The 26574-nt window shown below is 40.5% G+C and overlaps 1 protein-coding gene across 3 annotated transcripts in view; it reads right to left on the minus strand.

Annotated features, from left to right (window-relative positions):
• The window catches only part of CPED1 (cadherin like and PC-esterase domain containing 1), a 301570-nt gene that overhangs the window by 25064 nt on the left and 249932 nt on the right, over positions 1 to 26574 (minus strand). For 2 of the 3 annotated variants that reach the window (XM_060156796.1, XM_060156797.1), the window contains exons 16-17: positions 23563 to 23680; positions 14296 to 14432 (exon numbers count right to left, since the gene is read on the minus strand). In XM_060156796.1, coding sequence (XP_060012779.1) covers positions 14296 to 14432; positions 23563 to 23680 — 255 coding nt within the window. Of the gene's footprint in view, positions 1 to 7450; positions 7506 to 14295; positions 14433 to 23562; positions 23681 to 26574 lie in introns of those variants that run through there. The other variant, XM_060156798.1, reaches the window with a different exon arrangement.

Genomic DNA, 26574 nt, shown 5'->3' on the forward strand with positions numbered 1-26574 from the left:
CACTCAGCAACATCTGTTTTTCCTTGTGCTAATCCGTCTGCCTAGAAAGCCCCTCTCTCTGCAACCCCACCTGTGCAAATGCTACAAGTCTCCGGACTCGCCATGAACGGCTCTCTCAGCCGGTCTTGTCCAATGCCCCAGCGAAAGCAACCTTCTCTGTCCTCCGTGATTTCATTATAATGTTTATTTCCATTACTGATTTTATCAAAGACTACATGAAATTATGGCTATTTGTTTCTGTATCTTTTTTCTCATATCATATCAAGAAGGATTTGAGGTCAGAGTCAAGGTTAATTTCTAAATTCTAATTTCCCCCATAGTTCTATGCATGCATTTTAAAAGTATTTAGTGAACTGAACGTCAAAGGGACTTCTATTAGAGACAATTCCTTTTAATGTCTTTGGAGAAGGTTTAATTTGTACTTCAGTTTTTTTCTCTTTCTGTTGAGCTTTCCCTTTGCATTAGTCATGTACATATCCACTTCTGATTTTAAGAGCAGTCACTGCATCACTTCTCAGGCACTAGTGCGTTCGCCCATCCATAGTGAGACTGCAAAGGTTTATTTTTTCCACAGTAAGTGTATTCAAGTAGCTGTGTGAAGAAACCCAGAAGGCATTCTCCTTCAGAATTTGCTTCCCATCAAACACTGTTACCATAAGCATAGCCAAACTCAACTGTATGATGTAAGATGTCAAGGCCCCAGTCACTGAGTCTCTTGGTCAAGTTCCATTTGGGGCAACAAAATCCCAGTATGAGAAAAATACTTTGTGAAATCACTTGAAATTCTTCCTACTGGATTTGACCTATAATTATTTGTTTTTTTTCTGGCCCAGATTTCTGATTTTTTAAAAGGGAAACTTTGAATTATCAGGAAAGCTCTTCATTTCAGAGACTAGTAATTATCCAACTCCATTTGTAATAGTTTGCTAGGGCTGCCATAACAAAGTACCACAGACTGGGTAGCTTAAACAACAGAAATTTATTTTCTCATGATTCTTGGCTAGAAGTCCAAGATCAACGTATTTGCATGGTTGGTTTCTTCTGAGGGCATCTCTGCTTGACTTGTAGATGGCCATCTTCTCTGTGTCTACATATGGTCTTTCTTCTGTGTATGTCTGTGTCTTAATCTCCTCTACTTATAAGGACACCTGTCATATTGGATTAGGGCCCACCCTAATGGCCTTGTTTTTTTTTTTTTTTTTTTTGCAGTAAGTGGGCCTCTCACTGTTGTGGCCTCTCCTGTTGTGGAGAGCAGGCTCCGGACCCACAGGCTCAGCGGCCATGGCTCACGGGCCCAGCCACTCCGCGGCATGTGGGATCTTCCCAGACCGGGGCACGAACCCGTGTCCCCTGCATCGGCAGGCGGACTCTCAACCACTGTGCCACCAGGGAAGCCCGGCCTTGTTTTAACTTAATCATCTCTTTAAAGGTTCTGTCTCCAAAACAGCCACATTCTGAGGTTATTAGGACTGGGAATTAGGACTTCAACATATGAATTTGGTTGGGTAGAAACACAATTCAGCTTTTAATACCAGTAAAGGACCTTGGAAATCCGGTTGTTAAGCTAAATTTCCACTACAGATTTTTCTTATGGGGTCTTTTCATTTCAGTAGCAAGACGCAATCTCTCCTAGTGTCTCTCTGGGCAGCCGGTAAGATCACTGGGTATCTGTATTGTGGGCTACAGAGAGAACTACAGAGGTTGAAGAAAATCCAACGAGCTGCCTGTTACTGAGAGAAAAAAAAATGTCTAGATTTCCATTTTTTTCTGTGGGGTTGTACGAATATGCAGCCCACCAGTGCATGACAGGGGCAAAAAGAAGTTGTGTTTCAGAATTCTTAGGTACTGTTACTTATTAACCAGATGATCTTCGACAAATTACGTGACCTCTTCATGGGTTCATTTCCTTATGTGTGTATTGGGGAAAATAGTAGCACCACTGTAAAGGACTTTAATGAGCTTTTAAATACTTATCTTATTCCTGGCACACAGCACACAACAAATGGGAACCAGCATTAAAGCACAGGAAAGCAAGAAGTGTTTTGGAATGCTTCTAGTGTGTCCTGCAGTGCACTGCTAGGCGCTTTAAAATTTGTTAGCTATTTCAGAGAAAATGTCAGTAAAGATAGGAAGCGTCTAAATCACAGCAGCCTCTCTCCTGTCCTATCCACCCTGTTACAGACTCTCAGCAGGGCTAGTAGGGTTGCTGGTGAAACGGAGACTCTGAATCAAGAGCCGGGAGAGAGATCGCCACCCTGAGCAAACCACGGATCTCTGAAAGGTTCCTCATGTCTGTCTCCACTGCTGATCAGTGACTAACAAGAGCTACAGGGATGGGAGAAGGAAGTATCACCACCACCATCTGCAAAACAGGTTCTTCTAAACTGCAAATATCTAGATAGCATTTTTCAAGCCCAGCAGACACAGCTCTGGGAAGACTAGGTCCTGGAGAATTATTTTAGCCCAGTGCCTTTCTAGTCATGAAAGACAGAAATGATAAATTATAACTAAAGTGAAAATGCACTTGTGAATTTTAAATTGCTGGTTCTGTAGGTAAAGCAGTTTTTGGAAGAGGTTAATCGGTATTCCTAACTAAAAGATTTCTAACTAAAAGATATCAGCTTTTTTAAGTGCACGCAATTAAGAAATAATACCCAGAAGAGAAGTGGTTCTCTTCAGCCACATGATTCACATTCAGTCTTTATATCTTTTAGATCATTTGACTTGGTGAATTTTTAAAAGGATATTTGCAGATTATTTGTTTTCAAGGTCTACTTCTACTTTAAAAGGTCTAAATTACCATAACAAATATTTACAACTAGCCACACATTTTGTAAATAATTCTTCTTTCCTGTGAAGATTATTGCCCTATACTAGTATGCACAGGTGTTGGTTGGCAGATGCAATCAAAGAAAAAAAACCCAAGTAACCAGTAAGCAATTATAAAAATAATCAATATTAGCAGTAAAACATTAAAATAACTATTTTAATAAAGATTAAAAAAGGTTTTTAAAGGTCCAATGATATCATGAGTTCAGGGAAATGAACCCTCTCATATACTACTATGTAAGAACCACAAGGGAGAGATGCTTTCTTTCTTTTTTTTTTTTTAAACTGTTGAATTCCAAGTGTCCAGAATACTGCCTGGTGTAAACGTCAGTCCTCATTTGTTAAATGGATGACTGGAAACTTTGATGCTGTGTATATAAATCAGCAGTTTTCTACTTCTAGGAAATTTCATGGATGCCCATGAAAATACATTTAAAAGCAAAATAAACTGGAAGCAACATAAATGTCTATCAGATTGATTATAGTAAGTTATAATCGTACACTTGAATCCTTTTAATCTTTTAACAATGATATTGTAATATGGATATATTGTGATGGGAACATTTTAGTTAACGTTCATAAAAAGATGATTATAATCAGAATATAAATAATTGTTGCATTTTTGTAAAAGTAAAGCATATGGATGCATAGAAAAAACCCTGATTTAAAAAAAAATTATTATTTAATTTATTTAATTTTGGCTGCGTTGGGTCTTCGTTGCTGCGGGCGGGCTTTCTCCAGTTGCAGCGAGTAGGGGCTACCCTTCATTGCGGTGCGCAGGTTTCTCATTGCAGTGGTTCCTCTTGTTGAGGAGCACGGGCTCTAGGTGTGTGGGCTTCAGTAGTTGTGGCACGTGGGCTTCAGTAGTTGTGCCTCGCGAGCTCTAGAGCGCAGGCTCAGTAGCCGTGGCACACGGGCTTAGTTGCTCTGTGGCATATGGGATCTTCCCAGACCAGGGCTCGAACCCGTGTTCCCTCCATTGGCAGTCAGATTCTTAACCACTGCGCCACAGGGAAGCCTGACCCGGGTTATTCTGAAGTGATGATATGATGACAGTTTATTCTTTTCGCTCATTTGTATTTTCTAAATGAACAGATATTGGCTTTTTAGATTAATTAAAAAAACAAAAGCAGCAACAGTGGCAACAATAACAGTAAATCCATTTGTTTAAAAGCATTTTGAAAATTCACGTAAAAATAATCAGCTTAAATAAACTTTATTTCTACTTTTTTTAAATTTTGAAATTCCAGTGTTTTTTGTTTTTATTGGACTCTAATTGCTTTACAATGTTGTGTTAGTTTCTGCTGTACAATGAAGTGAATCAGCTATATGTATATGTATATCCCCTCCCTATCGGACCTCTCTCTCACCACCCTCCCATCCCACCCATCTAGGTCGTCACAGAGCACCGAGCTGAGCTTCCTGTGCTATGCGGCTGCTTCCGACTAGCTATCTGTTTTACGCATGGTAGTGTACATATGTCAATCCTCACCTCCCAATTTGCCCCACCCCCCCAACCACCCCCAACCCTGTGTCCACAGGTCCGTTCTCTACATCTATGTCTCTATTCCTGCCCTGCAAATAGGTTCATCTGCACCATTTTTCTAGATTCCACATATATGTGTTAATATACAATATTTGTTTTTCTCTTACTTTACTCTGTATGACAGTCTCTAGGTCCATCCACATCTCTACAAGTGACCCAATTTCGTTTCTCTTTATGGCTGAGTAATATTCCATTGTATATATGTACCACATCTGCTTTATCCGTTCATCTGTCGTTGGACATTTAGGCTGTTTCCACTTCCTGGCTATTGTAAATAGTGTTGCAATGAACATTGGGGTACATGTCCTTTTGAATTATGGTTTTCTCAGGGTATATGCCCAGTAGTGGGATTGCTGGGTCATATGGTAGTTCCATTTTTAGTTTAAGGAACCTCCATACTGTTCTCCATAGTGGCTGTATCAATTTATATTCCCACCAACAGTGCAAAAGCGTTCCCTTTTCTCTACACCCTCTCCAGCATTTATTGCTTGTAGATTTTTTGACGATGGCCATTCTGACTGGTGTGAGGTGATACCTCATTGTAGTTTTGATTTTCATTTCTCTAATAATTAGTGATATCTTTTCATGTGCCTCTTGGCCATCTGTATGCTTTCTTTGGTGAAATGTCTGTTTAGATCTTCCACCCATTTTTTAATTGGGTTGTTTGTTTTTTTGATATTGAGCTCCATTAGTTGTTTGTATATTTTGGAGATTAATCTTTTGTCAGTTGCTTTGTTTGCAGATATTTTCTCCCATTCTGAGGGTTGTCTTTTCGTCTTGTTTATGGTTTCCTTTGCTGTGCAAAAGCTTTTAAGTTTCATTAGGTCTTATTTGCTCATCTTTGTTTTTATTTTCATTACCCTAGGAGGCGGGTCAAAAAAGATCTTGCTGTGGTTTATGTCAAGGCGTGTTTTTCCTGTTTTCATCTAAGAGCTTTATAGTGTCCTGTCTTACATTTAGGTCTTTAATGTATTTTGAGTTTATTTCTGTGTATGGTGTTAGGGAGTGTTCTAATTTCGTTCTTTTACATGTAGCTGTCCAGTTTTCCCAGCACCACTTATTAAAGAGGCTGTCTTTTCTCCACTGGATGTCCTTGCCTCCTTTGTTATAAATTAGGTGACCGTGTGTGTGGGCTTATCTCTGGCTTTCTCTCCTGTTCCATGGATCTATACTTCTGTTTTCATGCCAGTGCCATACTGTCTTGACGACGGCAGAACAATGGCCTAAGAGAATCAAGATCAAACATTGGTTCAATAAACCTCTCACAGGAATAACACTAATCGTATTTTGAATTCCAGTAGCAGCTTGAATGGCTTTTTGCTATGTAGCGTCTCTCTTCTGGTCCTGCGCTATGAAGGGAGGCTGCCTCCACCGAGGTGGGCTCTGGAGAGGAGCAGAGACATCTGTGTCTCGATGTGTCACTAGAGGCTGGATCTCAGCTCATCAGCGGGAGACAAAGATGTGTTTAGAAGAGTTCTGCATCTGTTCTATTCCCAAAACTTGGCATGCAAGGTGTCACTGAAAAGTATATAGGGCCTGGTGTTTTTTCTACTATTTTTCACACCATCATGGACCATAGGACCTAGAAGCACATCCTGTTCTTAGGCTCTATTAAAGCTTGGGCTTACTTTAAAATAGTCTTCTTAAAAACCATGAAACTGTCTTTGTTTTCATTTCTAATTTCTCAACATTATCTAGTCCCTGTATTAGGTGACACAGGCTAGGTGCTATTAACAAACAGAGCCCCCAAATGTATAATGGCCTAAATACAATGGATGTTTACTTCTCCTTCAGGAAAACAGTCCAGGTGGTTCCAGGCAGGGGTATGGGGGCGGGTTGGGGCCGGGAGGTCATTCAGGGTCCCAGGATGGTTAGACTGTGCCTTCCTCAAATACGGATTCCGAGACCTCACTGGGCATTGATATCCAGCTGGGGGAAGGAGTAAAGAGCTGCCAGGTTTCCTATGGGCCCACCCTGGGAGCTGGGCACATCGCTGCTGCTCACATCCCCTTGGTTGGAACTCAGTCATGTGGTCATGCACCTGATCTCAAGGGAGACTGAGAAATGTAGTCAAGCTTTGTGCCAGAAAGAAGAAGAAATGAGTTTGATGAACACTTCCCTAGTCTTTACCACATTCTCCTACATGCTAAGTCTTTCTGGGGAAATAAAAACACCTAAAGTCAGATTTTCTACCTGTGAATTAGTAAAAGTGTGAAGCATATGAAAGCCTAAATTTATAATCTACATAATGCATAAGAGCACTTCTGTTCTTAGAGATATTGATTGCTTGGGACAAATAAGAGCAAGAAATATCATTTATTAGTGAAAATACAACAAAAACTTCGGGATTTTTTTTTTTTTTTTGCGGTACGCGGGCCTCTCACTGCTGTGGCCTCTCGCGTTGCAGAGCACAGGCTCCGGACGCACAGGCCCAGCGGCCATGGCTCACGGGCCCAGCTGCTCCGCGGCGCCTGGGATCCTCCCAGACCGGGGCATGAACCCGTGTCCCCTGCATTGGCAGGAGAACTCTCAACCACTGCGCCACCAGGGAAGCCCTGGGAATTTATGATTGAAATATACGATAAAACAATTTTCATCCCACTTTATCTCATCATGAATAAAGGGAACTAATGATGACGATACTTAACATGTAAATATTTTACTCTATTACCTCCTGTCTCCAAAGTCACCAAAAGTAACAAGGACATAGTTAGCAAAGCAAGTTATAAAGAAATGAAGAGAAGCAATGGGGGCTGTCTGTGTTGAGTCAATATAAAGGTAGTTTGTTAGCTTCTCAGATTCTTCTGATCTGTTGAAGCTAGGAAAGAACTGGGTATATGTAGAAGCAATAGACAGGGGAAAAAAAACCACCTTGATTTAAAATAATTTTCTATCTTCCTTTCTTTCCTCTTGCATAGGTTCTATCTTCAATATTCACAGAGATGGGGAGATGTTCTTCAGAACAACAAAGTACATGGAGATGTTCTTCAGAACAACAAAGTACATGGAGATGCCAACACAGGTCTCAGCCAGCAAATAGGAACCCACTGGAAGCTTCCAAGAGGGGAAGTTACACAGGAGCTTCTTGTCCATTAATCTAGGCAATGCCTGCTTACTGGAGAGCTCTCATCTTGGTAAATAAAGGAAACGAAAGTGAGGAGGAGTCCTATTCATTACATCTAGTCCAGGGCCAAGCATAGCCCATACGTTTAGAAAGCTCCACAGTGATTCCAATGAGCCCCATGATGGAGCACCACTGCTCTCATAAAATAACTTCCCATTCTAAGTGAGGTATAGGGTGATTCAGCTCTAATATGAAGCTGAGACTGATCAGATGGCTAGTGATATTTAGGGCATGATGAAAATCTAGCTCATCAAAGCGTCTCTCTGTGAAATGTAATATGATTGCAACGAATGTTTTTTCAATGATGCATTTGATTAAATTGGCTATAGAGGACCAAACAAATTGCTCTTTGGAGTCAAGAACAGATGAAAACTGACATGTAGGCAAGTCACTCTAAAACACATGAAATTTGGCAGAAAAGAAAAACAAACAACTGAACAATATCACCTAGACACAGATCTTCTAACTGCTTGGAACAAAAGTATGTATCTATTTTGCTCTTCTCTCTGGACTGTGGGCATTATGTGTAAGCCATCCTTCCCTGGTGAAAGTCAGGTACACTCCTTTTCTTCTGTTCACCCTTTTTTATTGAAACTGACAAGCAACAATGAATTGTGTAACCATAATGGAATTCACGTATTAGTCAGAACATATTATTTTAAATTGGGCGTACTTCAAATATGTAAACACCTTTAAATCCAAGAGAGTACTTAACTTGCAAACATAGCTTAAAACTGCAAGTTACATTTCCTGTTTTAACAGCTGAGTTTAAATACTTTCAGTAAATATTGCCTTTTTATATTTTCCTTTCTTAATTGCACTCTTCTCTCAGATATTTTATTACTGAGTAATAAAATACTGAGTTTGTCAGTTGAACTATGTTTCTGACAAACAAAATAAAAGCTCGTTTCATTCCGTTTTGGTCAACCTCCTAAGTTCTTTCAGTTGTAAATTTCATTACCCTACTTCTAAACTATTTCCTATGTATTTTGCACTGTGATTACAAAGTTATGCTCTGATAAATTTTTCTAAATGTTCCAACCAAAGTTTATTAAGTAAGAGGTGTGTATCTATTTAGAGACATATGTCAAGAGTATAACTGAACACGTAGTTTGTTCTTTTTCAATGAATTTTGCTTTGATTCAACACGACGGCACATCACAAAAGCTATACATATCTGCAAGAGCTTACAAATGAAATAACTCATATTTGGATAGATTTAGAGTAAGAGGGGTCTCGTATTTACCTGCCCTCCAGACACGAACAAGTATGCCATAGAAAGTGATACAGATGCTCTGAGGAGAAACCCTGTGCCATCTTTCTGCAGAGATCAGCCTGTTCACTGAAGTAAAGGCAAATGACTGAGGTATAAAAAGTTTGGTCCTGCTTACACACCACTGAGTGCAGTGACATTCCTGGTCAAAGTTACAGGAAAATTGAACGCCTTTTTAAATCCCAACTGATCTGTGTTTTGTTTCTTCCCCACCGGTGGGCCTCCATTTCCAAGTACAGCCTTCCATTCATCACTGGAAAGCAGTGGTAAAAAGATGTAGAAGATCATAATAACAACACAAGGAAATTCAACTGAGTGAAATGACTACTGGAGATTCTAAAGAAAGCAGAACACCATCTGAAGGCCTAACTTTCCAATACTTCTCACGGACCCAGTAAATTCTGTTGCCTTTTAATTGGATTCTTTTGAGAAAGATAACTCAGTTTAATGTATTCCCTTAAAGGTTGCCTTGATTAGGATTTAAAATAAGCTTCTGTTTTTTTTGTAGCACAACATATCTGCACTACTGTACACGGGAACAGTGACATTTTTGGCTTCTCACGGTAAAAAGTCTGAGTTTTCCATATTAATTGAAAGTTTTCAGATGAGTAAGGGTACTATACCATTAGAAATTGCATGTCTAGGTATGTCCCCACTTTTACACAATCCAAGAGGCATAAACTGGACCACACAGAAAACGAGTAACTCAGCATCACCTCCAGTGCGCTCCTTGCCTGCTAGGTTCCTGCCCATTGTCTGTTCCCTCCATTCTCTGTTCCCTCCAGTAAGAGAAAATTCAAAAAAGGCACTAAGCTTGAGTGATACAACTCTCACCATAGGTTCTTCTGAGAAAAAATGAAGATCTTTATTTTTTTCTCGTTCAATTAAACTATTTCAAAGTCATGTGATTGGTAGATTGCCTATAACTACCAACACCACTCTGCTCAGGCACTTTCTCCTTTGGCAACTTTTCCAGACCTTCCCAGTCCAGGTCAGGTGCCAGCCTCTGGGCTTCTCCCAACCTTTGCAATGATCACGCGATTTTGTAACGATCACTTCTCTCATTTGTCTTCTTCCACTAGACATTTGGCACCTTGGAGGATCGTGGTGTGCACACGTAGAACAGATTCTTAGCTCAACAGAACTAGATGAATGAATAACAAGGTGACATCCCAAAGGCTGAAAGAGTGTTCTGGGCTTAATTGTGTTAAGTGGTCAGCTGGATTCGACTCTGTGAGAACATGTTCGGGATAACTGAGATTGCAAGGTTTCTGATGTGGGGCAGCAGAGTTACTCTGATTCCTTCCATGAATAAAAGAGTCACTTCATTCCTGAGTGCCAGTCTGAAACTGCTGTCCTTTAGCATTTGTGAAGTGAATTTCTGGATGACATCACCCAAATAATATGCCTCTTTTCTTGAATGTTTGACATGGCAAAAAGAGTCCCTTACCTGCACCTCACCCCCCAAAAGAGTCAGGTGTTTATAAAACAAAATATTTGTGTTACTTGTTTCTCAATTTTTGTAACGGATATGCTTTAACATGTATTTGTCTTTGAAATAGAATGGTGATTATAAAAAGTTCTGGGTAGGATGAGAACTCCCTTGCTTCAGTAATGAAATATAAGAGTTTCACCATCACTTTGTATGTTTATATTTTTCTCCAGGAGAATGAGAAATAGATGTATAGGGAAAACCTTCTGCTAACCAACTCCTATTCATAAGTGAAGCTTTCTTAAAATAAGTGCGATTTCATAGTTGTAATCGTGAATGTTTACACAATTATCTCTGTGCTGTGTGGTACATGAGGCTATAAACCTGTCTGCACATTACCAAGTCCTGTGATTCAGAATATAAAATGTCTTTCTCAGTTTTCCCCTTCTTTGCATTTCCACGGCCTCTGCCCAAGTTCTGATTTATACAACTTTTCAAAATATAGATTTTTGGCTTTAAAAAGGTGCTCACACATTGTAAACATAAAGGTAACACACATACACGTATCCCCTGCTTTCCGAAAGTTCAATTTATGCCACTTCGCTTTTCTGAAAGACCTACATTTAAGACAGGCGTTTTTCCTAAAAGTGAAAATCCTCTTCGGATTTCTTTTGGTTAGCAAAAATAGGTACTAATATAGGTCTTTCCGAAAAGCAAATTGTTGTCAATTGAACTTTCTGAAAATCGGGGATACGCTTCACTGTCCTCCATTTCGATTTACGAAAGGCTTCATAGGAGCGCTCTACTTTTGGAGAGCGGGGGAAACCTGTATTTAAAAAGACTTCGTCACACTTTGCCAACCATAATTTACTACCTGAATTGGCTTCACAGCCATATGTTCTTGGCATTCACACAGGGTCTGTGTGTAAAAGGATCCTGTGCTTGGTTTATTGCTCTGCTTTTGCCTTCTCAAAATTCTTAATAATTATTGAACACAGGGTCCTGCACTTCCGTTTTGCCCTGGGCCTGGCAGAATATATGGCCAATCCTGTCACCATCCCACTCCTCCCCTACTCCCCTCCACTTACGTAATCAATCTTTTTCAAAATAATTAATTAATTAATTAATTAATTTTGGCTGTGTTGGGTCTTCATTGCTGCCCTTAGGCTTTCTCTAGTTGTGGTGAGCGAGGGCTACTCTTCATCGTGGTGCACGGGCTTCTCACTGTGGTGGCTTCTCTTGTTGCGGAGCACGGGCTCTAGGCGCACGGGCTCAGTAGTTGTGGCTCATGGGCTCTGGCGTGCAGGCTCAGCAGTTGTGGCGCACGGGCTTAGTTGCTCCGTGACATGTGGGATCTTCCCGGACCAGGGATTGAACCCGCGTCCCCTGCATTGGCAGGCGGATTCTTAACCACTGTGCCACCGGGGAAGTCCAACTTATGTAATCATTCTTAAGGGCTTGTTACTTCCAGAAATATTCCGTGTGTGTAAGCGTGTCTGCATTAGGTTTTGCATTGATGAGATTATTCTATACGTATTCTTGACTTTCGTGGCTTCCTCAGGGTGGCGTGATAGAATTTTTCCATTAAACAGTCTCTGCCCCCCCAGCACCATGCCCATTTCTTCCTGCCGTAGGCAGTCTCCATACTATTGCAGGATGGTTTTTCTAATTCTGGTTGTGCCGCTGCTCTGCTAAAAATGTACAGTGCTTCCCTGCTGGGTATAAAGTAAATTGGCATCCTGGTAAACACAGCAGACTCTGTAGGACCACTGCCAGTATACTGGCAAACTTGAGTTTCTGAGCTTGCGATTCTGAAGGACGCTTCTGGACCCAAAGAATCCCTAAGACAAGCCCTCACTTCCTAGCAGCCAGCTGGTTGGTCTCTGCGGGGATCGTCTGATCTGAACACAGGCCTTTATTTTCAGACTCTGTAACATCATCTCTCTCTAACGCGTAGGAAGAAGAGATCTTCCCTTTTTCTTATCGTTACTTTGTAGAGTTGCTAATAATTGAAATGAACAAAGACGGTATTGTGGACTTCGTGTTTGTATCCTCCGGAAATTCACATGTTGACACCCTAATTTCCCCCCTCCACACCCGCCCACCATGTGATGGTATTAGGAGGTGGAGCTTTAGAAGGTAATCAGGTCTAGATGAGGTCATGAGGGTACTGGCCCCATAATGGGATTAGTGTCTTTATAAGAAGAGGAAGACATTAGCGGTCTCTGTCTCTGTCTCTCTACCTTATGAGGACACAGCAAAAAGGCAGCCAACAGAAGCCAGGAAGCGGCCTCTCACCAGAACCCAACTGTGCTGACACCCTGATCTTGGACTTCTCAGCCTCCAGAACTTTTGGGAAATAAATATCTGTTTAAGTCACTCAGGCTATGGTATTTTAAGACTGACAGGGAAGGCATTTAGCTTTCTACAAAGTTGATTAATCTACAGCATGGGATTAGACCATATAGACTTATTCTTCTTTTACAGATGAAGAAAATGAGCCTGAGAAACAATGTGTCCTGTCCAAAGCCATGGACTTTAGGGACGAACTTGAACATCTACTGACTTTCAGGTTAATAGACGATGACATCTCGGAATCTTCCTGAGGTCAGAACGAGATTCTGAAAGAGTTTGGAGAAGTCTGACTCATGACAAGGACTATTTTCATTGTTTCCAGTCCTACATTTCTAGGATATGGAGGTTGGGTTGTCCAAATTGGTGGTTTAAATTGCCTGAGTAGTGGCCACTTACATACATGTGGGATCACAGGTCAATTACTCAATCTCTCTGAACTTTAACATTCTTAAGTAGAAAATGGATCTAAAAATATCTACCTTACAGACTTGTGAATAGGAATAAATAAAATTTTAACTTACTCATTTACTCAACAAATATTTATTAAGTGACTATTATGTTACAAACGCTGTGCCAAGCAAGATTATGGTAGCGAATCAAACACACTGGCTGCCTGATAGGATTTAAGGTGTGAACAAGTCAGTAGCACGGTTCTTTGCACAGAATCAATGCTCACTTAATAATGCAGCAACAGAAGTTTCTGACATTTCTTTTCTTCCCTTCCCTTTTTTGAAACTAACTAATACTGCTGCTTTGTCTTTAGATATCCTCTCAGTCACGAACTTTGGGGCATTTATATTAGAATCTCCACGAAGAAGAGGTCCATTCCCCTGCCTTGCTTCTCCCACCTGTCATTCTTCTTTAAACCATTTGCTGGTAGAAAATCTGAACATAGGCCTAATCTGAAAAACTGACATATATTTACTCCACTGCACTTTATGAATCATAGAGCTTCTTAAAACAATCAGGTTTTGAAATCAGTCTTGCCCGTGCTTGAGAGCTTGCAAACAGTTTGTAAGGAAATGTCCATCTAATAAAAGGTACTTTGAAAGTCTGCAGAAGGATTACTTACTTCATGTTAGTCAAGCATCTCAGTCTATGTGCCCAGTTCGCACGTCCGAGAGCTCTGCCAGGATCTACCTAGTCAGAGCACGCCTAGCAAGGAGACACTGCATGTCCAAGAGATCAGCTTAGAAGCCACACTAAAGGAAAAGCAGCCTAGCGAGGTCCATGCGAGACCTGCCCGGGAACGTGAGAGAAGATCAGGAAGGTTAGTGTGTAAAAACCATGCTATGCACGGGGTAAGCTGGAGCAGAAGTCTTACATGCAGGAACATTCTACCGCCTGTGCGAGCCACAGATGGCTGTTTTAACTGCAGTGCCTTGCGAGAGCTGCAGTTGGCAAGGCCAGATGCTCTGAATCGCCAACTGTCAGTTGACATGGCCAGCTCTCACCCATGTGGGCTGAGAAAACCCTGGCCCAGCATGGAACTGGGTCAGCACAGGACATGATTTTTAGAGCCTCAGTCTGTCAAGGAGACTTAATTGGAAATAACTGAGCATTGTGAGCAAGAATTGTTCAGGCTCTTCTATGATAATGCATTCATTCAAAAAGCCGAACTGCGTTCAGTTAGCTGTCCTCTGCAGCGTGAGGGAGAAGGAATTGGTCTAGGAAGTACAGTTTTGGTGCTGTGGGTGGTGTAAATGAAAGGTCTCCCCCACTGATCCAGAGCCTACCTTCCTTCCTCCCAGGCACTGCTGGAGCTGAGGCTTACTTAGGACACCATAGTGACAGTTGTGAGGCTGCCAAGTGATTTCTCTCCAGTCACAGGTCCTGTTGTCTGAACAGCTAAGGCAAGGCACGATCCACTGGCCTGGAAGAGACAGCAAAGCTTCTTTGGTTCAGTTTCTATGGGTGAAATACAGTTTGCAAGTAAGTCTAGAATTCAGCAATGGCACACCATTACAGAAATCACAGAGCAGACCGCTCTTACATAAACCCAGTGGAGCAGTGCATGGCCTCCTGCCGACCAAACAGAATCTCAAGCAGTAATTTTTTTTTTTTTTTTTTTTTTGTGATACGCGGGCCTCTCACCGTTGTGGCCTCTCCCGCTAAGGAGCACAGGCTCCGGACGCACAGGCTCAGCGGCCATGGCTCACGGGCCCAGCTGCTCTGCGGCATGTGGGAGCTTCCCGGACCGGGACACGAACCTGTGTCCCCTGCATCGGTAGGGGGGCTCTCAACCACTGCGCCACCAGGGAAACCCTAAAGTAGTAATGTTTTGAAATAACACAGTTCATGCTGAAGTCAAGTATGAATTCTGTTCCGTAAAAACACATACTTAAAAAAAAATTAAAGTGATTGGGTACTACTCAATTATTATTTATTTTCAAACAGTACACGAGGCACTTAATAGGACCAAAGTATATAGGGAGCCACTGATACTGAGGTGGTTGGCCACACATATTTCCTAGCCTAACACATGCTTAGGTTACCAATCCAATAATAGTTACATTCTCTGCTCTCCAGAGATTCAAGATACGATAAGACAATTACTTTAATATTCTGATAATTTATTGTTTTGAAGACTAGTGATTGCTCCTTAATTTGATCGGTGGCCTTTTTGCTGTGAATCTCTTCACCTCCTTCTAGCTCTGTCACCTTAATTTTTTCATCTGTTAGATGAGGTGTGTACTGTTCTCACATGATTGGTATGAGGATTTAATGGGATAATGTATTTAAAGGACCCAGCACAGTTACCACATCATATTCACCTTTGTTAGCAGCTGATTTCAGGCACAAAGTAGGGCACAAGCTCTAGTAAATGTTTATAAGATAAATGAATATTGTCAAAAAGCTGCATTTAAGATCTTTCTTATTTTACTGATAAAGTAACATGCATTCAAAACACTGCAGCTTTTAGTGTGAGTGGACACATTAATAATTTATTAGAAAAATATCATGAAATGACTTTTTTTTTTTTTTTTCCCGCGGTACGCGGGCCTCTCACTGTTGTGGCCTCTCCCGCTGCGGAGCACAGGCTCCGGACGCGCAGGCTCAGCGGCCATGGCTCACGGGCCCAGCCGCTCCGCGGCATGTGGGATCTTCCCAGACCGGGGCACGAACCCGTGTCCCCTGCATCGGCAGGTGGACTCTCAACCACTGCGCCACCAGGGAAGCCCTGAAATGACTTTTGATTTTTGTTTTTTCCTTGTTTATCTTTTCAGGAACGGAGTGTGAACCAGCATGTTAAACATGGAGCAGTTATTTGTGCCCTTGGTGGAGAATACCTTTATGTCTTCAACAATCATCTGTTCCACCCAAAAGGTCTTGCTTATGTTACTGCTTCATGCTTCTCTTCAAAATATCGAGGAGCTATGGGACTTCCCTGGTGGCGCAGTGGTTAAGAATCCACCTGCCGATGCAGGGGACACGGGTTCGAGCCCTGGTCCAGGAAAATCCCACATGCCGCGGAGCAACGAAGCCTGTGTGCCACAACTACTGACCCTGCACTCTAGAGCTCACAGCCACAACTACTGAGCCCACGTGCAACAACTACTGAAGCCTGAGTACCTTGAACACATGCTTCGCAAGAAGAGAAGCCACCATAATGAGAAGCCCGCGCACCGCAACGAAGAGTAGCCCCCGCTTGCTACACGCAGCAACGAAGACCCAACACAGACAAATAAATAAAGAAAGAAAAGAAAAACCTTTGTTTTAAAAAATATATTGAGGAGCTAAATATTCCCCGATAGTTTTTGAGTTAGAAAGGAAAGTTTTTAACAAGTTTATCCACTCTGGCTTTGATTTATGGTTCTGCTAACAAAAGTATCTGGTGTGACACTAATTTTAGCAGGAAGAATTTCTACTTTCAGGGGATTAATAGGCTTCATTTTAAATTTCATGACTCGGGGATGTCAGAATTGTGTATGTGAGGGTTTGTGTGTGTGGAAATAGTTACAAATAACAAAATATGGAGAGAGATCTAGTTTATAGCTCTTACTGGTTGATCACAGAACAGCCATAAAAAGGAATGAAATTGGGTCATTCATAGAGACATGGATGGACCTAGAGTCTGTCATACCTAGTGAAGTAAGTCAGAAAGAGAAAAACAGATATCGTATATTAACGCATATATGTGGAATCTAGAAAAATGGTACAGATGAACCTACTGGCAGGGCAGGAATAGAGATGCAGACTTCTTAGAGAACGGACCTGTGGACATGGTGGGGGGAAGGGGAGGTGGGATGAATTGGGAGATAGGGATGGACATAAATACACTACCATGTGTAAAATAGATAGCTAGTGGGAACCTGCTATATAGCACAGGGAGCTCAGCTTGGTGCTCTGTGGTGACCTAGATGGGTGGGATGGAGGGGGTGTGGGAGGTCCAAGAGGGAGGGGATATATGTATACGTATAGCTGATTCACTTCCTTGTACAGCAGAAACTAACACACCATTGTAAAGCAACTATACCCCAATTAAAAAAAAAAAAAAAGCATGGGTATATTAAGAGAGAGAAACTGGGAGAAACAGAAGGAAATAGAAAGGAAAGGAGACAAGAAGAGTATGAGTTCCAAGGAAGAGATGAATACACACAGCAGAATTGCTTTAATGGAGGACTGTGCCAACAGGAGCAGAGAGCTGAGCTACTGGACAGTCCAAAAGTAATGTGGACTTGTTTATTCCTCTTACCATACAATTTTTTCTTTGCTTTGATTTTTAAACTTAATGTGAATTCCAGAAAACTGCCTTATTCAATATCTACCCATTAAATATACTATCTCCACAATGTCAGGTCTGGTGAATGACCTTCCATTTCTCTACACATCACTCTCCATCTAGGAGGATTTTCATTCAATACAGTGTTGAAGTAGGTACGCTGTTAGGTATTAGGCACTCTTGTTGTTAAAATAAGGTAATAACTAAGAAAGAAATAGTTAACGTTGTTATAGCACCTCTCAGATGTCAGGGATGTTCTGAGCACTTTAATATATTAACTTATTTAAACTCAGAGACACCCTATTATCACCCCCATTGTGCTAATGACTTAACTGGGACTCAGAAAGGTTAAGTTACTTGTCCAATATATTCCAGCTAGGAGGCGGTAGACCCAGGACTAGAGCTGAAGAGTCAGCTCCAGAGTCCATGCTGTTGATTATAATGTGAAACCTCAAAAATTATAATCAGGTGAGAAGGGTACAATTTATACATATAAAAAGCTTAATAATAGGTTAATTCATAATTAAGAAAAAATATCAGTGTGGTACTCAAAGAGCCTGGGCTTTGGAGACACACACACCTGGGCTCTCCTTCCAGGTAGCTCTGTGGACCTCAACTCAGTACATTAAAGTCACCTGGAAAGGTTTTTAAAATCCTCATGCCCAGGTCGTACCCTAGACTGATTACCTCAGAACCACTGGATATGGAACTCAGGTATCAGTATTTTTTTTAATGTTTTTCAAGTGATTCCAATATGCAGTCAAGGTTGAGAACCACTGTTTACCTTGGACAAATTACTTAATCTTTTCATGATTACATTTACTTCTCTTTAAGAAAAATATGTAGCGCATCGGCCACAGTGCCTTTATACTAGAAACTGATGAATATACTTTACCGTCCCCACCCAACTTCACCCTAAGCCACGGCAGATCAGAATAAAGACAGCACCATGGGGGTCAGAGCTGTCTGGCAGGTTCCGTGGAGCAGATAAGATGTGAAGAGGGATTTGTGAATAGATAAGATTCGGAGAGGTGGAATGGATGGTTTTACGTGGAGACAGACCTGACAGGAGTGAGACTGAAGAAGTGACTGCTCTCCACGACAGACCGTATATACTGGAGAGAAAAAGAAGGTCTGCTCGGTGAAAGGTGTTTCCAAGTTTGTAGATGGAGAGAATAGCAGTAATACTTAAAGATACAACACTGAACATTTGGGAGCGGTGCTGAGGTTTGAATGGCAAAATGAAGACCGTTCTCAAAAGTGTTTGTTTCTCCATCCGATTCTCTTTTATAATTCTTCTGCGGTTTTCATTCAGAATATATCTTGCTTTCTAATTCTAATTTTGCCCTGGCATACAGGGTTTGTAACCAGTAATCCACATCTTTCACATCTTTGTTTGGTTCCTAATACTATTTGATTTAGACACGGCCTTTACGTTTATCCTTCGTCGATGAATTCCTCAAGAAAACCTCCTTCTGAAATAGTCTTTTTTTTTTCATAGACATTTTGTGGGTTGTGGATACAAGTTGGAAGGGGCCTGGGATCTCCTCTTTTCCATCCTCTTATTTTATAGTGAGGATAACTGAGGTCCAAGATGTTAAATGACAGAAGTGGGATCATGCCAACAACAGGGCTGGACCAAAATCAAGGTCTCAGAGTCTCCAATGTGCTGATCCTTTTATCACGTTAGGTTAGGTCAGCACATAATCATCAGTTGAAAATGCAATATGGCTCAGCAGTCTCTCTGGTAGCACTTACAGAAGAAAACCACAAACAGGTTGTCGCAATAAATGTATTTTTATAAGCTGAATTTATTCAGTGGGTTCATGTCCTCAGAGACTATGTTTTTTTCATAAGACGGTGGTATGTTGGGGACATAAATGTGTTTCTGAAAATGAGATATTATTTAATAATACTTTGAAGGGCTCAGTTTTCCTCAGATCCTTGAGCATCTAACAGCGTGTGTATCCCCTCCCCAAATACTGTCTCCTCACCCGACTCCCAAACTCATTGACAGCTAGTTTTGCACAAACCAAGATCTTTGGCCATTTGCTGCTAAGGCTGAAGAAACAAGTGACCAGTTGTATGCACAAAGATACAAATATGTATTAGTTTGTGGGCATAAAATCACATGCACATAAAAAAAGATGCCTGATTGGGTCTCTGAAAACTTAGCTCCAATGGCTCATACTACTATATATTTGTAGTCATAACTCTTTGCATTTTTGTATCACTTGATAATGCCTTTTTTATTGTGAGTTAGTAATACTACTTGAAATAGACATCTGTATAACATCTGCAGAACTGGGCTTTCTTGACATTTTAAATGATTCCAGCTCAACAAAAATTGTCAAGAAGAAGGACATAAATTCTGTGTTATATATTTAAACAATGAATGAATCAAAGCTGTGATTTCTGAAATAAGGTATGACATATGTCTTAGGGAATAACATTCTGAGGAATGAAATTGCCTTTTGGGAGAAGTTATTTAATTTATCATTATAGCTTTATATTTAATGCAAGTTAAATTTCAGCCATTTAAGTGAATTGGATTGGGTGATATAATGGAGAAAAGAAGTTCGACTTTGTGATTTAGGGCCATGGTGAGATGTAAAATCATATAAATGACAGCACTAATTCCTGACTCTATAATGTTATAAAATAAGGCAGTTTTTACTTAAGAAAAAATACATTTATATTTTCAATATTAGAAATACTAAAGTGTAAGTTGTTATATTTCCTTCCAAAAAAAGATGCGATAGGGCTTCCCAGGTGGCACAGTGGTTGAGAGTCCGCCTGTCGATGCAGGGGACGCAGGTTCGTGCCCTGGTCCGGGAAGATCCCACATGCCGCAGAGCGGCTGGGCCCGTGGGCCATGACCGCTGAGCCTGCGCATCCGGAGCCTGTGCTCCGCAACGGGAGAGGCCACAGCAGTGAGAGGCCCGCGTACCGCAAAAAAAAAAAAGATATGATAAAAGCTTTTGTTTACATATTATAAAATGCAATCTAAATTATTTTCTTTAAATGTAATTCTCACTCAATGATCATATAAATTTCTTCTTTCTGCAAATTAGAAGAATTATATTTTCTTTACTGAGCAAAAGATTTTATTCTTAGGTTGTGTCTTCTAGTTAAACTATTTTCAAAAGGCTAGAATTCAACTTAGTAAAAAGAAGTCACTCAAAATTATATTAGCTAGTGTTATTGAAAAAACATTTTTCAAGGAGAAAAAATGGATTCAGTTCTGCCAAATAACTGTAATGTGTTGTGAAAGTAAGATTTTGGAGCCATTCTATGGCCTTATAAGCTAAAGCAAGAGTCCTAAAATAAACGTCCTCCCAATGTCATCTAATGTGACAACTTCTTTCTATAGAAGGGAGTCCTACCATCAAGGAAGGAAATCATCTCTGACAGCAAAAAAAAAAAAAAAAAAGTGCATTCTTGCAAAGTGCTGTCTCTGATCTCACTCATTTGCCTTGAATCTTTAGGTCTCTAGGACCTCAAGGATGGAGCTGTTGTCTCTAGCTGATCGTGCCCTGCTGCTAAGAGTCTTCTGTGAAAGAGGAGGGCTTGGATCATGGTTTTAGTTCACCCACTATTTTAAAATCATATCTCAGACACTGAAAGATGAATAAGGTACAATCTTTGCTCTGGACACACTTGTGATCTACGTGCAGCCATCAGTACAAACTTATTGCTGATGCACCTTTGACATATTAATACACGTACCCTGTACTACACGTACACCTACTCCTATATGTATATATTACATATATACATATCCATCATAAAACATAAAAATAAGCATAATTAAATAAAAATAAATGTACATATATTTTCATCTTTACTGGCTTCTTCCCTGTGGATTGCTCTGTGCCACTCACTCCCCTTGCATGGCTGCAGTATTCCACTTTGAAGACTACTGATGAGAGGAAGAGAGAGAAACATGTAAATTAGATACCTGAAATACAATGAGGTGAGTGCTGTTTGTAGACATACGTCCAGGATATTCTGGGTGCATAGAAGAGAAGCAACTCTAGGGGTGGGGTAGTAACGAAGGACTTCCTAGGGAGTAGTCTGGAGTCCTGCAGCTGACTATCAGCATGAAATGAGGTCAAGAGGCTAAGATGGGGCTTCCCTCATGGCGCAGTGGTTAAGAATCCACCTGCCCATGCAGGGGACATGGGTTCGAGCCCTGGTCCGGGAAGATCCCACATGCCATGGAGCAACTAAGTCTGTGCACCACAACTACTGAGCCTGCACTATAGGGCCCCCGTGTCGCAACTACTGAGCCCATGTGCTGCAAGTACTGAAGCCTGCATGCCTAGAGCGTGTGCTCTGCAACAAAGAGTAGCCCCTGATCGTTGCAACTAGAGAAAGCCCATGCGTAGCAACAAGACCCAATGCAGAGCAAAAAAGAAAGAAGAAAAAGAGGCTAGGACGAGCTGGGAGAGATCAGATTATTGTCAGGTTAAGGAATATGAACTTGACTGGGGTGTCAGTATTGTGTTTTTTTTTTAAAGAGGCATAACTACTCAAGTTACCAGAAGGCCCCTGTGTTTTTTTGTTTTTAATTTTATTTATTTTTGGGCTGCACTGGATCTTCATTGCTGCACCTGGGCTTTCTAGTTGTGGCGAGTGGGGGCTACTCTTAGTTGCAGTGCGCGGGCTTCTCATTGCAGTGACTTCTCTTGTTGCATGGGCTCTAGGCACGCAGGCTTCAGTAGTTGTGGCACGTGGGCTCAGTAGTTGTGGCTTGCGGGCTTAGTTGCTCCACGGCACGTGGGATCTTCCTGGGCCAGGGATTGAACCCGTGTCCCCTGCATTGGCAGGCATATTCTTAACCACTGTGCCATCAGGGAAGTCTCAAGGCCCCTGTTTTATGGCAGCCTCCCTTGTAAGGACCAGGCATGGCTTCAGAACAGGGCCTGGCATAAGTTACTGCAAGTTTAATGGACAGAAGAAGCTGCCACTTCTTGAGGAATCTCAGTAATGTATCTTCAACTTTTTGTTGAAGAACTTTTGACTCGGTTCAGTAGGAGGAACAGAATTAAGTTGTTTTTATGATTCTCATAAATTGTCATCTGATAAAAAATACCTTGACACATTGGTGTCTCCTTTGTATATAAGAGTATATATCTCATTTAGCCAAGAATCATAAATCATACCACCTGACACACCATAATGGGTAAATTCCTCCCTATGCACTGACTGTAATTTATTATTTAGGACACATGTTCAAGAAATGCCCACGTTTGTTAACCGTGCATGCCAAATTGCAATTTGTCCCACCCATTTGTGAAACTCATTTCCTGTTCAAGCTGTGGTGTGAAGTTCATGGCAAGGGTAGAAAAGCTCCTGAGTGTTTTCTCAGACTTTTTAGTTGGAGGGAGACTTGGGGTCAGGAGGCCAGAGCAGTAACCAGGAATCGCAGAGAAGATGCTCTTTCCTCCTCTTACTGTCTTGGAGGCATTTTTAGTTCCAGCTTTGGCTTAACCCCACCAGCCTCCACTGAAAGAACAGTGCTGGGGAAGGAAAGAAACAGGGGAAGTAGACAGTGGCACCAAATTCATTCCAGGTCTGCCCTAGGCGTAGGCAGGATTGAACACTGTAATTTGAATTTGACATCATGATTTTCCTGCCTCTATGCATGTTCAATGTATGGGAGATGTTAGTGACCATTCCCAAAGATTTTTTTTTTTTAACTAAAAGAAATGGTTTAAAACTGAACTTGTATCCTTTCCAGTTCTTTGGGTTCACAAGGTCAACTTATTTTGTACCTACTCTGTGGAAAGTATAGTGTTAAGTGAATTGGTAGAGTGTGAACAACTCAGTTGCCCTGCCCTCATGCAGCTGACAGCCCAGGAAGACTGACATCAAACAATCAACTACACATTTAATCGTTTAAATAACTGAGGAAATTGCCATGGAAGAAAAACACTGGGTGCTATGAAAATATGTAATAAGGAAAACAAGTCAGAGACTCAAGGAAGGCATTACGGTACAAGTGACTTTTTGGCTGAAATCTAAAGGTGAATAGGCATTAACTAAGCAAAGAGCAGAGGATGAAAAGAAAAGCATTTGATTAATCAAAATATTTCACATATTAAAACAATGCATTTACATTAATTTTATGTGCTGTAGTTCATATTAATGAAAAAGTGTCATATTACCTTGATTTTTTTGTACAAGAATAGTTTAATAAATAAACATCTACTACTTATCTCTATTAAAGGATTTTTTAAAAAAAAGTAGAAATGATATCCAGTGTAATAGTCACCTTTTGTGTCCCCAGATGGACAGGTCTTTAGTCCCGGCTGTGAAATGGCTTCAATGTAGTCAGAAGAAATGGGCTGTAACCCGCAGGTTTCCTCTGGTTGAATCAGCAAACCACAATCCTGCATTACAATGATAAAAATTAGCTGTATAGTAATTAACCTGACCTGTAGTAATAAAATCTACAAAACAAGACTTTCTGTGCCAAATAACTTTTGGATAAAAGGGAGCAATACTTGTTTACCCTTCTCTTGATATTTATTCATCAATAGTTGTTTTTGCTATTAATAGCTACTTCCATTAGGGGATTCATATTAATAAATTCTAATGATAAGTTAATCTTTATTTTGGCAATGACACTCATGTTACTGCTCTGCCAATTTTTAAAGAAATAAATGTCAGTTTTACTTTAAAAATATACCTGTGTGTTGTTGACTCATTAAAAATATAACATAGTATAATAGAGGACAATATATCAAGGGGAAAAGACTCAATGTGAGAAAAGAAATGGGAAATACTTGGGGAGAATGTTAATTTAACAGATGAATTTCATTTCAACACACATTTATTGAGGATCTATGATATGCTAGAAATGGAATCAAATACATATATTTTATCTAAAGCACCTTCACATATTTATAAAAGCATGTAACAGCTCACTGCAATGAAATTCATTAGGGAGGCACGTTCTGTACTAAGCAAGGCCTTCCATAGTCTGCCATATGCATTGGAGAGCGGCAGTTAGTTGGCTTTGAAATCTCTCCTCTGCTCTAGCAGGTTGTCCTGCTCTCATTTTCTCTTAGCTTATCCTACAAAGCTATTGGCATCTGTACCTGTCCTGTTTCCCTCTATCCCACCTCACCTGGTTCCACTGCCACTCTTTTCACCGGGTTCTCTCAGCCTACCACAACTAAGGCCAGGTAAAAATGCTAAAATCACTCTGAGGAATGCTTTCTTCCTAATTTTGCACGGAGAGCATCTTTTTGTGTCTTAGGTCTCTTGAAACGGTAGCACAGTTATGTGTTACTGTCTGTCGGCATCATTTGTTTCCTTCATGCTCTTCACCACTTGGTAATTGCATTGGTTATTTGTGCCTTTCCACTAGACTGAATAGTCCATGAGAACGGATAGTTATTTTGCTCCCACATACACCCAGTCCCTAGCGTACAGTAGATAATGATAAATATTTGTTGAATGTGTAAAATGTTACAGTTAGTTGTCCCCCTTTTTATATTATAGATTCTCAGTAATGGAGAGAAAATTGTTTTGACCTCTTGTTTGCTCTGTACCTCTGCCTCTAATGAGCAATTTCTGGTCAGCTTCCCTCAGACTTTCAAACATCCTAACCACCAACTCAGATTCCTAGATCTCATACCAACATGTCCGGATATTAAGGAAAAAAAGAAATGGAGGTAGTGTGCGACTTTTTGAAATCTTGACTTAGTATACATATTTTCATTTTTTAATTCATGACTGAAATTGAAGTTTAGGAAACTGATTAAAATTAGAATTGTGATTTGTATTAAAATGTTCATTATAATAAAGCAGTTAAAAATAACAAAGTTTATAATGATGTGAGAAGATTTAGTCTGAATAAACATCTATGAATGATATATGTTAATGTATGTGTGATATCTATCCATCTATCCATTTGTTTTAGGTGGAGACTAGACCTTTCTTGCCAGAAAAATGGCATTATGTATCTATCAGATTGAAAAAAAATGTTTTATATCAAATGTTAGGGAGGGTGGGGAGAAATAATTACCATTAAATACTGCTGATAAGGAGTACAAATTAGTTCAGCTACTTTGGAAGGTAGTTTACAGTAAAATTAAAAATTCACAGACTCCGTAGCCCCAAAGTTAGACTTTTCAAAATCTACTCCAGAAAAACCCTCATGCAATGCATAAAGAACATGTATAAAGATAGATCTAAATGAACGAAGACGGAGAGATTTCCCAGGCATATAATTAAGAAAAAACTGAAGACCTTGTTTTGTTCCAGAATAATACATTCCACATGAAGCACATTGTGAACATGTGGCAAAGTCATCTAAATTCAGGTATTTCAGACTGAGGTGTTGCGTTCAATTTATTAACAATGCAAATAATGTTGAAACATTCCTAAAAGTCTGGATTTAGATAAACGTTTGTCTAGAGATGATTGTTTGTTTGGGGTCTCTGTGGTGTGTGTGTGTGTGTGTGTGTGTGTGTGTGTGTGTGTGTGTGTGTGTGTGTGATTGTGCCCTAATACTCATCTGGAGGGCATTAGAAAGAGTCTAGATCCCAGATGCCAAAGCCCCAGTGGGTATCTTCGAAGCTGAACATATTATTGGCTGTATCAATCAGTTAGAAAGATGTATTGTTAGGTGTGCTGATGGCTTATCCTGTAGGGAACCAAACTCAATCTCTGCTGAGTGGGTGTGGGCTATTTCAGATATGTTAGCCACAGGCAGCCTTTCTGAGGAATGACATCTGAACTGAAGGATGTGAAAAATTGGGGGGATGAGAATTTCAAGAAGAAGGAGTTGCATGTCAAAGGACACAAGGTGGGAAAAAGGTTTATCTGACATCTTAGGCAAAAAAAATTATTAAAAAAACTATGTTGACAATCTATATTTTAATAATCAAATCACGACATTTTTTTCTTGAGATGCACCTCCAAGGTTATCTGCTACAAACTCCTACTCAGAGGAAGAATGATAATCCAGGATGTGGTCCTGAGCAATTCTGGATACAGCTTTCAAATGGAAAGGTATTGATTTAATACCTAGAACCTGCAAAGTGCCTTGCTAGAATGCAGGTACTTGACCTCAAGCAACATAATCTAGTTCATCATCAGAAGTTTCTTCTTAATCCTGAACTGAACTCCATCTTATTTGCTCTAATTATCCTCTTCGGTGCAGTTTAGAACAAATTTATTGTAATAATATAGAAGCATGTTCTGACCTGACTTCAAAGGTGCTGAAACAAATGACTGGCAATAGAGAATAATAATATTTTTAAATGTTCAATGT

This window comes from Lagenorhynchus albirostris, chromosome 8 (assembly GCF_949774975.1).
Source record: "Lagenorhynchus albirostris chromosome 8, mLagAlb1.1, whole genome shotgun sequence".
NCBI classification, from domain to species: domain Eukaryota; kingdom Metazoa; phylum Chordata; class Mammalia; order Artiodactyla; family Delphinidae; genus Lagenorhynchus; species Lagenorhynchus albirostris.